Source organism: Somniosus microcephalus, chromosome 24 (genome assembly GCF_052327205.1).
Source record: "Somniosus microcephalus isolate GS21.2 chromosome 24, FLI_Smic_1.0, whole genome shotgun sequence".
Lineage (NCBI taxonomy): Eukaryota > Metazoa > Chordata > Chondrichthyes > Squaliformes > Somniosidae > Somniosus > Somniosus microcephalus.
In genome coordinates, this window is record NC_141010.1 from 4,021,391 (window position 1) to 4,038,157 (window position 16,767).

Below are 16,767 nucleotides of genomic sequence, written 5' to 3' on the forward strand. Positions count from 1 at the left end.
CGTGAAAGGCGCTATATAAATGCAAGTCTTTCTTTCTTTTCTTTTACTCTCCATTTCCTGTCACTTAGCCAATTTTGTATCCATGCTGCCACTGTCTCCTTTATTCTTTGGGCTTCAACTTTGCTGACAAGCCTATTATGTGGCACTTTGTCGAACGCCTTTTGGAAATCCATGTACACCACGTCAACCGCATTACCCTCATCAACCCTCTCTGTTAGCTCAAAGAACTCGATCACGTTGGTTAAACACGATTTGCCTTTAACAAATCCATGCTGGCTTTCCTTAATTAATCCACACTTGTCCAAGTGACTGTTAATTTTATCCCTGATTATTGTTTCTAAAAGCTTCCCCACTACCGAGGTTAAACTGCCCGGCCTGTAGTTGCTGAGTTTATCTTTACCCCCTTTTTTGAACAATGGTGTAACATTTGCAATTCTCCAGTCCTCTGGCACCAGCCCCGTATCTAAGGAGGATTGGAAGATTATGGCCAGTACCTCCGCGATTTCTTCCTTCACTTCCCTCAGCATCCTAGGATGCATCCCATCTGGTCATGGTGACTTAGCTACTTTATAAGTACAGCCAGCCTTTCTAATACCTCGTCTTTATCAATTCTTATTCCATCCAGTATCTCCTTCAGGGAAAGGAATGGAGGGAAAGGAATGGAAGAAAACTAAAATTAAGGATTTCCAAGACAGCGTTGCTTGGGACATCTAGCAGGATAGACTCCAGTGGTCATCTCTCCAATTCTTTTAGGATCTTTATTCTGCCTTTTTCTCTCCGCTCCTGAAGGTACTGATCCCTGCTGGATGAAAGTGCCCTCTGGTACCTTTCCCTACTGGTCACTAATCACGTGCGAGCCCCAGCCAGTGAGGATTGGCAGGTTATCGGACCACTGAGGACATCACAGCAGAGCCTGATCCTGTCCGTACCCAATATTCGCCACGTGGGCTTTCAACAAGGTGACTGGGTAGCGATCAGGAGCAAGAATACCAGCCCACTTTCTCTTCCCTAGCCCAATGGCGACTTCATGCCACATCTGGTTCCCCTTTCCAAGCTCAGCTCACTCAGGACCGACTGGAAATGGAAGCTGGGTTCCTCATGGTCTGTATAGCCCAGCTGTTCACTTGCCTAACCAGCTGAGCCATGGAGGGTGGGGGGCGTTTCCCCTCTAATTCTGGAGGAGTTAGAACAAACTTCTCAGCAGGAAGAACATGATGACTATAACAAAAGCGTTGCCAATTAAATAAGGAGTCATCCAGGAGACCAAGGGAAACATCAGGGAGACTTAAACGAAGCTGTTATGGTGCAACTTTCCATATCACCACCTGGATAGTCCCTCCAAAAAATAATCAAATGTATGAAAACACATCCCCTGCATGCCTGGAACAATTTTGACAGGTTTCAGCAGTCAATTTATTCAAATTAAATGCAGCATAACAAAAACGGTGTCTGTATTTAAACTGCTCCTCTCTGTGCAGAACAGTACGTGTCCAGGCCTAGCTTCAGACATCCTCTGCACCTGGCTCAACAAACATGCAAATACATACAAGTTTCAACACGGAGCTGGCCAACCCGTCCCTACCAGTGTTCGCCCACCTTGCAAGAAAACATTTCCAAGCACATTTAACCACTCTGTTCCCATATCTCTTCAACCCCATTCCTTTTTTTGTATTATTCGTTCATGGGATGTGGGCGTCGCTGCAAGGCCAGCATTTATTGCCCTCGAGGTGGTGGTGGTGAGCTGCCTTCTTGAACCGCTGCAGTCCGTGTGGTGAAGGTGCTCCCACAGTACTGTTAGGGAGGGAGTTCCAGGATTTTGACCCAGCGACGATGAAGGAACGGCGATATATTTCCAAGTCAGGCTGGTATGTGAATTGGAGGGGAACTTGGAGGTGGTGGTGTTCCCATGGGCCAGCTGCCCTTGTCCTTCTAGGTGGAAGAGGTCACGGGTTTGGGAGGTGTTGCCGAAGAAGCCTTGGCGAGTTGCTGCAGCGCATCTTGTAGATGGTACACACTGCAGCCACGGTACGCCGGTGGTGGAGGGAGTGAATGTTTAAGGTGGTGGATGGGGTGCCAATCAAGCGGGCTTATTTGTCCTGGATGGTGTCGAGCTTCTTGAGTGTTGTTGGAGCTGCACTCATCCAGGCAAGTGGAGAGTATTCCATCACACTCCTGACTTGTGCCTTGTAGATGGTGGAAAGGCTTTGGGGAGTCAGGAGGTGAGATACTCGCTGCAGAATACCCAGCCTCTGATCTGCTCTTGTAGCCACAGTATTTACGTGGCTGGTCCAGTTAAGTTTCTGGTCAATGGTGACCCCCCAGGATGTTGATCAACCTAATCAATCATATATATGGAGTTAGGTCACAGATCAGCCATGAGCTCATTGCATCATGGAACAGTCTCGAACGGCTAAATGGCCTCCTCGTGTTCCTATACATGTTCAACCACCATCCCTGGGAGTAAATTCCACACCCTCACAACTGTGTGTGAAGAAATTTCTCCTGCCCTCTGTTCCAAATCTCTTACATTTAATCATCCCCTTGTCCTTGAGTTTTCTTTAGCTATCTTTATGTTTTAGGTACAAAATGAATAGAAAAATGCTGGAAATACACGTTAAATCGGTCAGCTTCTGTGAAGAGAGGGAACAGGTTAATGCTTCGGGTGTTTTTAATCAGATACTCTTGGCAAGGTCTGGCGCTAATGGTAAGCACAGGACACAAGTTTTTTCTTGCTCTCTACACTAAATCTCTTCCATTTAATCTTGTATCTATGGCCCCTCATGCTAGACTTTTCAACTACTGGATTTCTATTTACCCTGTCCCATCCTTGCATAATTTGAAACACCTCATAGAATCATAGACATTTACAGCACAGAAAGAAGCCATTCGGCCCATTGTGTGAGCAGGCCGAAAAAGAGCTCTCCAGCCTAATCCCACTTCCCAGCTCTCGGTCCGTAGCCCTGTGGGTTACGGCAGGCGCATATCCGAGTACTTTTTAAATGTGATGAGGGTTTCTGCCTCTACCACCCTTTCAGGCAGTGAGTTCCAGACCCCCACCACCCTCTGGGTGAAAATAGTTCTCAACTCCCCTCTATTCCTTCTACCAATTACATTAAATCTATGCCTCCTGGTTATTGACCTCTCTGCTAAGGGAAATAGGTCCTTCCTGTCCACTCTATCCAGGCCCTTCATAATTTTATACACCTCAATCAAGTCTCCCCTCAGACTCCTCTGTTCTAAAGAAAACAACCCCAGCCGATCCAATCTTTCCTCATAGCTAAAATTCTCCAGTCCTGGCAACATCCTCGCAAATCTCAAACTTCTATTATGTTACCCTGTAATCTGCATTGTTCTAACAAAAAAGCCCCAATTTAAAGCCTTTCTATGCATTTGTATCTTACCAGGCAGCACCCTAGCATATGCTCTCTATAGCTTCAAACTCCCTCCTATAGATAGTGTGGGGCTCAATATCGCACCCAGTACTCAAACCGAGGTCTTGTTCAGGTTTAATATAGGCTTATCAGTACCTCTTGGCTTGAATATTCTATACCTCGTGATAAAACTTAGAAATCCATTCGCTTTTTTTTTTAAATGGCCTCATCAACCCAAGGTGCTACCTTTAACGTTCTATGTCCATTGATAGGCCAAAATTTTTAAAATTTATTCCTGGGACGCGGGCATCACTGGCCAGGTCAGCATTTATTGGCCGTCCCCAATTGTCCTCGAGAAGATGGTGATGAACCGCCTTCTTAAACCGCTGCTGTAATTGGGGTGAAGGTCTTTTTTGTAGCGGTTTGGTACAATTGAGTGCCTTGCGGGGCCAGTTCAGCGGGCAGTTTGAGTCAGCCACATTGCTGTGGGTCTGGGCTCACCAGACCGGGCAAGGACGGCAGATTTCCTCCCTAAAGGACATTTTAGGACAATTTGGCAGCTTCAGGGTCACCATTATTGATACTAGCTTTTTAATTCCAGATGTTATTTAATTAACTGAATTTAAATTCCCAGCTGCCGTGGTGGGATTTGAACTCATGTCTCTGGATCAGTAGACCAGGCCCCTGGGTTACCAGCCCAGTAATGCTCATGTCTCTGGATCATCAGTCCAGGCCCCTGGGTTACCAGCCCAGTAATGCTCATGTCTCTGGATCAGTAGACCAGGCCCCTGGGTTACCAGCCCAGTAATGCTCATGTCTCTGGATCATCAGTCCAGGCCCCTGGGTTACCAGCCCAGTAATGCTCATGTCTCTGGATCATCAGACCAGGCCCCTGGGTTACCAGCCCAGTAATGCTCATGTCTCTGGATCATCAGTCCAGGCCCCTGGGTTACCAGCCCAGTAATGCTCATGTCTCTGGATCAGTAGACCAGGCCCCTGGGTTACCAGCCCAGTAATGCTCATGTCTCTGGATCATCAGTCCAGGCCCCTGGGTTACCAGCCCAGTAATGCTCATGTCTCTGGATCATCAGTCCAGGCCCCTGGGTTACCAGCCCAGTAATGCTCATGTCTCTGGATCAGTAGACCAGGCCCCTGGGTTACCAGCCCAGTAATGCTCATGTCTCTGGATCAGTAGACCAGGCCCCTGGGTTACCAGCCCAGTAATGCTCATGTCTCTGGATCATCAGACCAGGCCCCTGGGTTACCAGCCCAGTAATGCTCATGTCTCTGGATCATCAGTCCAGGCCCCTGGGTTACCAGCCCAGTAATGCTCATGTCTCTGGATCATCAGTCCAGGCCCCTGGGTTACCAGCCCAGTAATGCTCATGTCTCTGGATCATCAGACCAGGCCCCTGGGTTACCAGCCCAGTAATGCTCATGTCGCTGGATCATCAGTCCAGGCCCCTGGGTTACCAGCCCAGTAATGCTCATGTCTCTGGATCATCAGTCCAGGCCCCTGGGTTACCAGCCCAGTAATGTAACCACAGTACCTCCTTCTCTGCTGTATCATTCTATAATCCTATGAATTTGTACCCAAATTCCCTCTGCTCTTCCATAGACCGAGCCTACAACCAGAGTATAAATACTGAATGTTTTTTAAATAAACCAAAATACATCATCTCACACTTACTGATATTAGAGTCATTGGCCTAGAAATTCAGTGGGCTGCGCCACCAGTTAGCGCCCAAAGAGGGCACTCAGTGGCTTTAGCGCCACTGGCCACGCCTCCCGCGATATTTAGCGGGGCGCTAATGGCGGCGTTAGCTTGTAGCGCTGCGCCGCCACCGATGACGTCATTGGTGTGCGCAGCGCCCCGCCCGCGATATTTGGTCGCGCCCGCCTCTAACGCCGGTCGCAAATCGCGACCGGTTCACAGGGCCTACCTGTGGCGGTAGTGGCACAAATTAAGGTGGAGGTGCGGGGCGGCCATTTTTTCCGGTGGCCGCCTGCCAGCACCTCCTCGCGCCGCCCTCCCCGGCCTCCTGATCCACCCCCCGGGCAGTGCCGGCTGTGTCCCAAAAGCCCGGCACTTCTCCTCGGTGTCGGGCTCTTTTGCTGGCACTCGCGATCGGTGATCGCGCTGGTGCAGCCCCTCCCCCTTAAGAAGGGGAGGAAGGCCTGCAGTACAGCAGCACGCCGTGCCACAGCATGTGGCACGTAGCACGACGATATTCAGTTTGAGCGCCTCAAGCGGGACGCGGGGAGCCTCGAGCAGCGCCCCGAGTCCCTCTTCGGGCGCTCCCACTGAATATCGGGAGGGCGCAAGCGGCTCTGGCCGGAGCGCAACTTCCGGCGCCCAGGTGAGCTTGGCGCCCCAAACGCGGCGCTACCGAATTTTTAGCCCATTGAATTAGACAGCACAGAAGGAGGCCCTTCGGCCCATCGCGTCCGCGCCAGCCATCAAGCCCTGTCTAATCTAATCCCATTTTCCAGCATTTGGTCCGTAGCATTTCAAGTGCTCATCTAAATGCTTCTTGAATGTTGTGAGGGTTCCTGCCTCTACCACCCTTTCAGGCAGTGAGTTCCAGATTCCAACCACCCTCTGGGTGAAACAGGTTTCCTCAAATCCCCTCTAAACCTCCTGCCCCTTACCTTGAATCTATGCCCCCTTGTTATTGACCCCTCTACTAAGGGAAAAAGTTCCTTTCTATCTACCCTATCTATGCCCCTCATAATTTTGTACACCTCAATCAGGTCCCCCCTCAGCCTTCTCTGGTCTAAGGAAAACAACCCCAGCCTGTCCAGTCTCTCTTCATAGCTGAAGCGCTCCAGCCCAGGTAACATCCTGGTGAATCTCCTCTGCACCCTCTCCAAAGCAATCACATCCTTCCTATAGTGTGGCAACCAGATCTGCACACAGTATTCCACCTGTGGCCTAACCAGCGTTTTGTACAGCTCCATCATAACCTCCCTGCTCTTATATTCTATGCCTCAGCTAATGAAGGCAAGTATCCCATATGCCTTTTTCAACCACCTTATCCACCTGTTCTGCTGCCTTCAGGGATCTATGTACATGCACACCAAGGTCCCTCTGATCCTCTGCCCTTCCTAGGGTCCTACCATTCACTGTGTATCCCCTTGCCTTGTTAGTCCCTCCAAAATGCATCACCTCACACTTTTCAGGGTTAAATTCCATTTGCCACTGTTCCGCCCATCTGACCAACCCATCTATATCGTCCTGCAGACTGAGGCTACCCTCCTAGCTATTTACCACCCCACCAATTTTCGTGTCATCTGCGAACTTACTGATCATACCTTTTACATTCCCATCCAAATCATTAATGTAGACCACAAACAGCAAGGGCCCAGCACCGATCCCTGTGGTACCCCACTGGACACAGGCTTCCAGTCACAAAAACAACCTTCGACCATCACCCTCTGCCTTCTGCCACTAAGCCAGTTTTGGATCCAATGTGCCAAGGCACCCTGGATCCCATGGCCTCTTACCTTCTTGACCAGTCTCCTATGTGGGACTTGTATCGAAAGCCTTACCGAAATCCATGTATACCACATCCACTGCACTACCCTCATCCACACACCTAGTCACCCCCTCGAAAAATTCAATCAAATTGGTCAGACATGATCTTCCCTTGACAAAGCCATGCTGACTATCCCCGATTAATCCTTGCCTCTCCAAGTGGAGACTAATTCTGTCCCTCAAAATTTTTTCCAATAATTTCCCTACCACTGATGTTAGGCTCACTGGCCTGTAATTCCCTGGTTTATCCCTACTACCCTTCTTGAATAATGGTACTACGTTAGCTGTTCTCCAGTCCTCTGGCACCTCCCCTGTGGCCAGAGAGGTTCTGAAAATTTGTGTCAAGAGCCCCTGCAATCTCCTCCTTTGCCTCACACAGCAGCCTGGGATACATCTCGTCCGGGCCTGGGGATTTATCCACTTTTAAGCCTGCTAAAACCGCTAGTACCTCCTCCCTCTCGATGCTAATATGTTCAAGTATATCACAGTCCCCCTGCCCGATTTCTATGTCTACATCGTCCTTCTCCATAGTGAACACAGATGCAAAAAATTCATTTAAAACCCCACCTACATCTTCTGGCTCCACACACAGATTGCCACTTTGGTCCCTAATGGGCCCTACTCTTTCCCTAGTTATCCTCTTGCCCTTAATATACTTATAAAACACCTTAGGATTTTCCTTTATTTTGCTCGCCAGTGTTATTTCATGGCCCCTCCTCGCTCTCCTAATTTCTTTTTTAAGTATCCCCCTGCACTTTTTATACTCTTTAGTCCTTTGTATCTGGCAAAAGCCCCCCTTTTTGTCCTAATCCATTCTCGTATATCCCTTGACATCCAAGGTTCCCTGGGCTTGTTGGTCCCACCCCTGACCTTTACGGGAACATGTTGCCATTGTACTCTCAATTTCCTTTCTGAAAGACTCCCATTGCTCCGATGTGGATTTTCCTACAAGTAGCTGATCCCAGTCCACTTTGGCCAGATCCTGCCGTATCATATTAAAATCGGCCTTCCCCCAATTTAGAACCTTTATTTCCGGTCCATCTCTGTCCTTTTCCATGACTACCTTAAATCTCACCGAATTATGGTCACTGTCACCAAAGTGCTCACCTACTAACACTTCTACCACTTGCCCGGCCACATTCCCTAGAATTAGGTCCAGTACCGCCCCCTCTCTTGTAGGACTTTCTCCATGCTGGCTCAAAAAGCTCTCCTGGATGCACTTTAAGAATTCTGCACCCTCTAAGCCTTTAACACTCTGACCATCCCAGTTAATATTCGGGAAGTTGAAATCCCCCACTATTATTACCCTATTATTTGCACATTTCTCTGAGATTTGCCTACATATCTGTTCCTCTATCTCCCCCTGACTGTTTGGGGGCCTATAGTACACTCCCAGCAAAGTCTGGATTGAATTCCATTTGCCATTTTTTTTAATCCATGCCCCCATCTTATCAATTTCGCATTATCGTTTCCTTCAGTCTTAAACAATTGACCATACCTCCTATTTTGGTTCAAATCCGGCCTCAGGTGACAGTCTGTGTGGAGTGTGCACATTCTCCCCGTGTTTGCGTGGGTTTCCTCCGGGTGCTCCGGTTTCCTCCCACAGTCCAAAGATGTGCGGGTTAGGTTGATTGGCCATGATAAAAATTGGCCCTTAGTGTTAGGGGGGATTAAATACGTGGGGTTACGGGGATAGGGCTTGGGTGGGATGGCTGTCGGTGTAGGGACCGGGTGCTAGGGTTTGGATGATCAGCCATGATCTCATTGAATGGCAGAGCAGGCTCGAGGGGCCGAATGGCCTACTCCTGCTCCTATCTTCTATGTTTCTGTTTGCAAATGTTGAATGTTGATACCGCACTGTCCCTTCCTGTGCTGACAGTGTTAGGCTTTGTTCCACTTTAAAATTGACATTATTTGTGTGTAATATTAGCTAGTCTACTTAGCACCTCCTTCCTTCTCTGCACCTAATTTCTACTCTCCCATTTTAGAAGTCCTTACTCGCGCTCTGTTCCTACCTCACTCTGTGACATGCACTCGGCATGAGATTAAACAGATGGCTCATGAGAGCGTGTCACTGGGAAGTTAGGAAAAATCCCTGAGCTGTGACCAGGAACTCCCCAGGTTATGCAGAGACAGTCTGTCCATGCAACAATAAATCTGCTCAGGTGAGAAGTTCACCTCTGTGGACGCAACTGAAAAGAACACTAAAGTTCAGGATATGTGAGCCTTGCACAAGGTAAACTGATCCACACATAAAAATACTAAAGGCTTTCCTTGAATACTTACATCTGGATTTTTCAATTGCCATTATTTAAACCAGTTCAAAACAGACAGGTAAGCACTGGAGTCAACTTAACACCCATCAGAAAATCGAAGGTTTATGGAGAGAACATTTGAGTTATTTGATAGTTACAACGCATCACCTCCCACCCCTAAAAGAGAATATATTCTTACCCGCTTTAGCTCACTATTAAACGTCTCTGTAGTTTCCAGAAATTTCCTTTTCTTGTCTTGGTGGCGATCCTCAATCTGAAGGAGCTCGGCTTCCAATTTCCGCTAAAGGGAAACGGATTTTAAAATTATATTTAGAGACCAATTAAATGTTCAATTATTTAGGGATATGAAGAATCATAGATACATAGATACATAGATACATAGAAGATAGGAGCAGGAGTAGGCCATTCGGCCCTTCGTGCCTGCTCCGCCATTCGATGAGATCATGGCTGATCCTTTAATTCAGTATCCCGTCCCCGCCTTCTCTCCGTAACCCTTAACCCCTTTTGCCCGTAGAAATATATCTAATTCCCTCTTAAATATATTTAATGAGCTGGCGTACACTGCCCTCTGTGGCAATGAGTTCCACAGGTTCACCACTCTCTGAGTGAAGAAATTCCCCCTCATCTCTGTCCTAAATGGTTTAGCCCTTATCCTTAAATTATGTCCTCTAGTTCTGTTCTCACCCGCCAAGGGAAACATTCCTTCTGCATCCAGTCTGTCTAGACCTGTCAGAATTTTATACACTTCTATGAGGTCCCCTCTCAATCTTCTAAACTCCAGTGTGTACATCCCTAAACTACATAGTCTCTCCTCATAGGTCATTCCCGCCATTCCTGGTATCAGCCTGGTGAATCGCCGCTGCACCCCCTCCATGGCAAGAACATCCTTCCTCAGATGAGGCGACCAAAACTGTACACAGTACTCGAGGTGTGGTCTCACCAGTGCCCTGTACAGCTGCAGCAAGGTATCCCTGTTCCTGTATTCTAACCCTTTTGCTATGAAGGCCAGCATACCGTTTGCCTTCTTGACCGCCTGTTGCACCTGCATGCTCGCCTTCAGTGACTGGTGTACAAGAACACCCAGGTCTCTCTGTACTTCCCCCTCTCCCAATCTATTGCCATTTAAATAATAATTTGCCCTCCCGTTCCTGCACCCAAGGTGGATAACTTCGCACTTGTCCACATTATAGTGCATCTGCCATTTATCCGCCCAATCGCCCAGTCTGTCCAAATCGCTCTGGAGCTTCCTGGTCTCTTCCTCTGAGCCCACCCCCCCTCCTAGTTTAGTGTCGTCTGCAAATTTGGAAATGCTGCATCCGACTCCCTGATCCAGGTCATTAATGTAATCATCTCCAAACTTCTTCATCAGCTGAATTTTTCTTTATTTGTTTTGCATTGTTTAAAAAAAACTCAAAAGAAAACAAACATTTCAGTTAACTATTGCTGTATATCATTAATCATCGACTAGGAGGTTAAATAAACTTAAACAAATCACTACAATCGTTAGGGTCTGTAGGGACCTGCTGTTTATTCAGCAGGGAAGGGTTAAGAATGAATAGAACTAAGGCTCTGGCTTTTGCTCACAACCACATACCTGCTAAATCACCAATCTCAGTCACACAGTTGTGATCGAAGAAAATACAGGAGGAAGAGGGACCCTGGGCTGGTCACACACCTCACTGGATATAAATGAATCAATAAGTGTACCACACAGCCATGAATAACCCAGGTTGTGCACAGTTAATAGGTCTAAGTTCGGATGACGGCAGGAGTACTCCATTAACCTCAGAGCCATGGGGTACGGTAGCACAGTGGTTATGTTACTGGACTAGCAATCCAGAGGCTTAGACTAATGATTTAAATAAATCTGGAATAAAAAGCTAGTATTGTCATAAAAACCCTTTTGATCTTTACCCAATATGACCTATGTGTGACCCACAGCAATGTGGTTGACTCTTAACTACTCTCTGAAATGGCCCAGTAAGTTGTATCAAAACCGCTACAAAAAACTGTAATAATAATAAAACAGGAAGAACCACCCGGCATCGACCTCGACACCGGATTCGGACACAAAGGCACACCCAGCCCAATCGACCCGGCAAAGTCCTCCTCACTGACATCTGGTGACTTGTGCCAAAACTCGGAGAGCTGTCTCAGACCAGTCAAACAGCCCGACAGTCATACTCACAGAATCATGCATTTCAGCCAATGTCCCAGACGTCCCAGGACATACCCAGCAGAGGTGGCAACACAGTGGTATACAGTCGGGAGGGAGTGGCCCTGGGAGTCCTCAACATTGACTCTGGCATCAGGTCAAATGTGTAAGGAAACCTTTACCTACCACTCTCCCTCAGCTCATGAATCAGTACTCCTCCATGTTGAACAGCACTTGAAAGAAGCACATGTAGGCCAGCAGCAGAATTGTATTCTGCCACAATCTGTAACCTCATGGCCCGGCATAAGAACATAAGAAATAGGAGGAGTAGGCATTCGGTCGACCCTGCGAGCCTGCTCCGCCATTCAATGAGATCATGGCTGATCTTCTGCATCATTCACCAGCCCTATCGCCATATCCCTTGATGCCCTTACTAGTCAGAAACCTATCGACTTCTGTTTTGAATATACCCAATGACTGAGCCTCCACAGCCCTCTGGGGTAGAGAATTCCAAAGATTCACCACCCTCTGTGAAGAAATTTCTCATCTCAGTCCTGAATGGCCAACCCTTTATCCTGAGGCTGTGGCCCCTGGTTCTAGACTCCCCAGCTAAGGGAAACATTCTCCCAGCATCCATCCTATCAAGCCCTGTAATAATTTTGTATGCTTCAATGAGATCCCCTCTCATTCTTCTGAATTCAAGGGAATACAGGCCTAGTTTACTCAATCTCTTCTCATACGACAGTCCCGCCATCCCAGGAATCAATCTCGTGAACCTTCGTTGCACTCCCTCTATGGCAAGTATATCCTTCCTTAGGTAAGGAGACCAAAATTGTACACAGTACTCCAGGTGTGGTCTCACCAGGGCCCTATATAATTGGAGTAAGACTTCTTTACTCCTGTACTCAAATCCTCTTGTAATGAAGGCCAGCCATTCACCTTCCTAATGGCTTGCTGCACCTGCACATTCACTTTCAGTGACTCGTACAAGGACACCCAGGTCCCTTTGAGCATCTGCAATCCCCAATCTTTCACCATTTAGGAAATACTCTGCCTTTGTTTTTTCTACCAAAGTGGATAACTTCACATTTATCCACATTATATTCCATCTGCCATGTTCTCGCCCACTTACTGAGCCTGTCGAGATCCCCTTGAAGCCTCTTCACATCCTCTTCACAACTGACAGTCACCTAGCTTTGTATCATCAGCAAATTTGGAAATTTAGTCCCCTCATCCAAATCATTGCTATAGATTGTGAATAGCTGGGACCCAAGCACCGCTCCGTGCGGTACCCCACTAGTCACATATCCCTCACACTATGATTATCATCGAGCCAGGGGACCAATCCTGGTTCAATGAGGAGTGTACAAGAGCATGCCAGGAGCAGCACCAGGTGTACCTAAAAATGAGGTGCCAACCTAGTGGCGCTACAACACATGCATGCTAAACGACGGAAGCAGCATGCTATAGACAGAATTAAGCATTAAAACACCAACAGTCAGATCAAAGCTCTGCAGTCCTGCCACATCCAATCGTGAATGCTGGTGGACAATTAAACAACTAACGGGAGGAGGAGGCTCCAAGAACAAACACATCCTCAATGATGGCGGTGCCCAGCATGAGCGTGCAAAAGACAAGGCTGAAGACTGGTGCTCCAGAACTAGACGTGCCTCTTGCCAAGCTGTTCCAGTACAGTTAGAACACTGGCATCTACCTGACAAAGTGGAAAATTGCCCAGGTAAGTCCTGTCTACAAAAAGAACAAATCAATCCAGCCAATTACCACCCTGTCAGTCTACTCTCAATCATCAGCAAAGTGAAGGTGTCATCGACAGTGTTAACAAGCGGCACTTATTTACCGATGCTCAGTTTGGGTTCCGCGAGGAACACTCAGCTCCAGACCCAATTACAGCCTTTGTCCAAACATGGACAAAGAGCTGAATTCCAGAGGCGAGGCGAGAGTGACTGCCCTTGACATTACGGCAGCATTTGACCGAGTGTGGCATCAAGGAGCCCTAGTAAAACTGAAGTCAATGGGAATCAGGAGGAAAACTCTCCACTGGCTGGAGTCATACCTAACACAAAGGAAGATGGTTGTGGCTTTGGAGGCCAATCATCTCAGCCCCAGGACATCACTGCAGGAGTTCTTCAGGGCAGTGTCCTAGGCCCAACCATATACAACTGCTTCATCAATGACCTTCCCTCCATCATAAGGTCAGAAGTGGGGATGTTTGCTGATGATTGCACGGTGTTCAGCTCCATTCGCAACTCCTCAGATAATGAAGCTATCCGTGCCCGTATGTATCAAGATGTGGACAACATTCAGGCTTGAGCTGATAAGTGGCAAGTAATATTTGCGCCACACATGCACCAGGCAATGACCATCTCCAACAAGAGAAAGTCAAACCACCACCCCTTGACATTCAATGACATTACCCTCATCAAATCCCCCACCATCAACATCCTTTGGGGGGGGGGGGGTGGTCACCGTTGACCAGAGACTGAACTGGACCAGCCACATAAATACTGTGGCTGCAAGAGCAGGTCAGAGGCTGGGTATTCTGCAGCGAGTGTCTCACCTCCTGACTCCCCAAAGCCTTTCCACCATCTACAAGGCATAAATAAGGAGTGTGGTGGAATACTCTCCACTTGCCTGGATGAGTGCAGCTCCAACAACACTCAAGAAGCTCGACACCATCCAGGACAAAGCAGCCGGCTTGATTGGCACCCCATCCACCACCTTAAACATTCACTCCCTCCACCACCGGCGTACCGTGGCTGCAGTGTGTACCATCTACAAGATGCATTGCAGCAACTCACCAAGGCTTCTTCGACAACACCTCCTAAACCCGCGAACTCTACCAGCTAGAAGGACAAGGGCAGCAGACGCATGGGAACACCACCACCTCCAAGTTCCCCTCCAAGTCACACACCAGCCTGACTTGGAAATATATCAGCCGTTCCTTCATCGTCGCTAGGTCAAAATCCTGGAACTCCCTCCCTAACAGCACGGTGGGAGTACCTTCACCACACGGACTGCAGCGATTCAAGGCGGCGGCAAGGGCAATTAGGGATGGGCAATAAATGCTGGCCTTGCCAACGACACCCACATCCCATGAATGAATTTTAAAAAGTGATTAGAAATGTTTGCTCGCAAGGTGGGTAAACAATGGGCTGAATGGCCAGTTCCGTGTGGTATTTGCTCGTTTGTTGCACCAGATGAGGAGGATGTTTGAAGACGGGCCTGGACGCATGATTTTAAGTGTGCTGTGTTTCGCACAGAGGGGAGCAGTTTAACCACCATCGTGGATTTTGCTATGCCCAGCATAATTTGAAAAAATTGACTGCTGAACCCTGTCAGGTGTGGCTTAGTTGTTAGCACTTTGAGTCAGAAGGTCGAGGGTTCAAGTCCCACCCCAGAGATTAGCGCACAAAAATCCAGGCTGACATTCCAATGCAGTACTGAGGGAGTGCTGTACTGGCGGAGGTGCTGTCAAACTGAGGCCCCGTCTGCTCTCTCAGGTAGATGTAAAAGATCCCATGGCACTATTTGGAAGAAGAGCAGGGGAGTTCTCCCCAGTGTCGTGGTCAATATTTATCCTTCAATCAACATCACAAAAAAAAATGACCTGGTCATTATCACATTGCTGTTTGACAGACTAGCTGTGCGCAAATTGGTTGTCGCATTTCCTCCAACAGTGACTACATTTCCAAAAAGTACTTTGGGATGTCCTGAGGTCGTGAAAGGCACTATGTATGTGCAAGTCTTTCTTTCTTTATCAAAATTGTCCCAGGCATGCAAGGAATGGATTTCCACACATTCCAGGGTGGGACAGGGTAGATAGAAACAGACTGCTTCCATTAGTTGAAGTCTAGAGTGAGGGGTCATAGATATAAGATTAATTGCAAGAGATTTATTGTAGAGTGCAAGAAAGTTTCCATTATAAATATGGATAAGAATTTATAATGGGAAAAGTTGACAAGAAATGCATGGTGATGCAAGATATTAATACATTCGTTAACTTTTTTTTTTAACAACTCCAATTGCAGAGGACAAAATGAGCCCCAAGTTGCAGCATTCAGTACGCACCTGGTGAACCATCAGTGACTGCACCTGCCGTTTCAGAACTTGCATTCGTGCTGTCGTCACCACAGAACGGACATCCGGGACAACACTCTCGCTCAGAATCTCACTAATCAAACGATGGTTTCTCTGGAAACGTGCCGCAGAGATATGCTTCATTGAAAAGCCATCATCATAATCTGTGAGGGTTGGGAAAGAAGAAAGTCAGGAGAAAGCAGGCGCAAAAGAAACCAGACCAGTAACTTGTGGGAAGTTTCTCGCCTCCCGAGAGCTGAAGTTGAGATTAATATCGGCAAGAACAGTCATGTTCGGTATCTGTCCTGTACATTTAAAACCTTCAACCATTCTGCTGTAGTAAACAGAAGCCACCAAGCATACAGTCAGCCCAAGGCCATCGCAGTTTCACACATCAGTTCAAAATATAATGCCGAGCCTGATTTTATTCTTCTGCAGTAATAGCAAATGGTTAGGTGCAATGAAGTAACTCCCTTGTCTTTATCCTCCAGCCATGCCATTCCGACCCAGGAAAGGTGGTGCTGAGCTGCTCCATGTTCTCCCTGTGTCACTCTTCAACCAGCCTTTCAATCTGGCTGACTACCAGACAGGAAATTCTAATGATGTCCTGCCGTTAAATTCGGCAGGACCTCCACATTCCCAGCCGCAGACACTCAACCCCCCTCCCTCCAGTAAATATCGGGGTCTATATTTCTGGGTTCTATAGAATGTGGATATGGGCCAGAGGACTGCACAGTGGCCAATGTAGTATCCACTGTTGAAAAGGTAGACAGAGCAGAACTAATTGCAGGAGTTAATTTAACATCTATGCTGGGAAAATGTAATTTAGTCAAAGATGAAATTACCATGTATCTAGATAAAGAGAAAATATTTAAGAGTAACCAACATGGATTGCAAAACTGATTGTGCTTGACAAACCTCCTCAAAAGAATTCTATGAGGTAACAAACAAATGTAGATGGGGAATGCAGTGGTTTGACTTTAGGAAAGGTCACGCGAGATTATTAGAGAAGATTAAGGGATGTGAAATTAGTGGAACATATCAAACTGGATTAAAATTGGTTAAAAGGCAAAAAAAAAGTGCACGGGTTAAAGCAGTTTCTCAGAGTGGTTGGCAGTGGGTCCTGGTGTCCCACAGGGTTCAGGGCTGGGGCCACTTCTGTTCACTGTGTATCAATGATTGGATACAGGGCTAGAGGCGAGGTGTCGAAACTTGCAGATGATAAAATAGTAGGTATAGTTAATTCTTTCAAAGACCAAAGGAAGCTGCTAATGTATATTAATAAGATAGTGGAATGGGCTACATAGTGGCAAATGGAATTCAATTTCA

General features: G+C 47.4%; 1 protein-coding gene across 7 annotated transcripts in view; it reads right to left on the reverse strand.

Annotated features, from left to right (window-relative positions):
• smarce1 (SWI/SNF related BAF chromatin remodeling complex subunit E1) overlaps positions 1 to 16,767 on the reverse strand; it is an 81,934-nt gene that overhangs the window by 10,544 nt on the left and 54,623 nt on the right. For all 7 annotated transcript variants that reach the window (XM_085966084.1, XM_085966081.1, XM_085966085.1 and 4 more), the window contains 2 exons: positions 15,430 to 15,602; positions 9,364 to 9,465 (listed from right to left, as the gene is read on the reverse strand). In XM_085966084.1, coding sequence (XP_085822210.1) covers positions 9,364 to 9,465; positions 15,430 to 15,602 — 275 coding nt within the window. The remainder of the gene's footprint in view (positions 1 to 9,363; positions 9,466 to 15,429; positions 15,603 to 16,767) is intronic.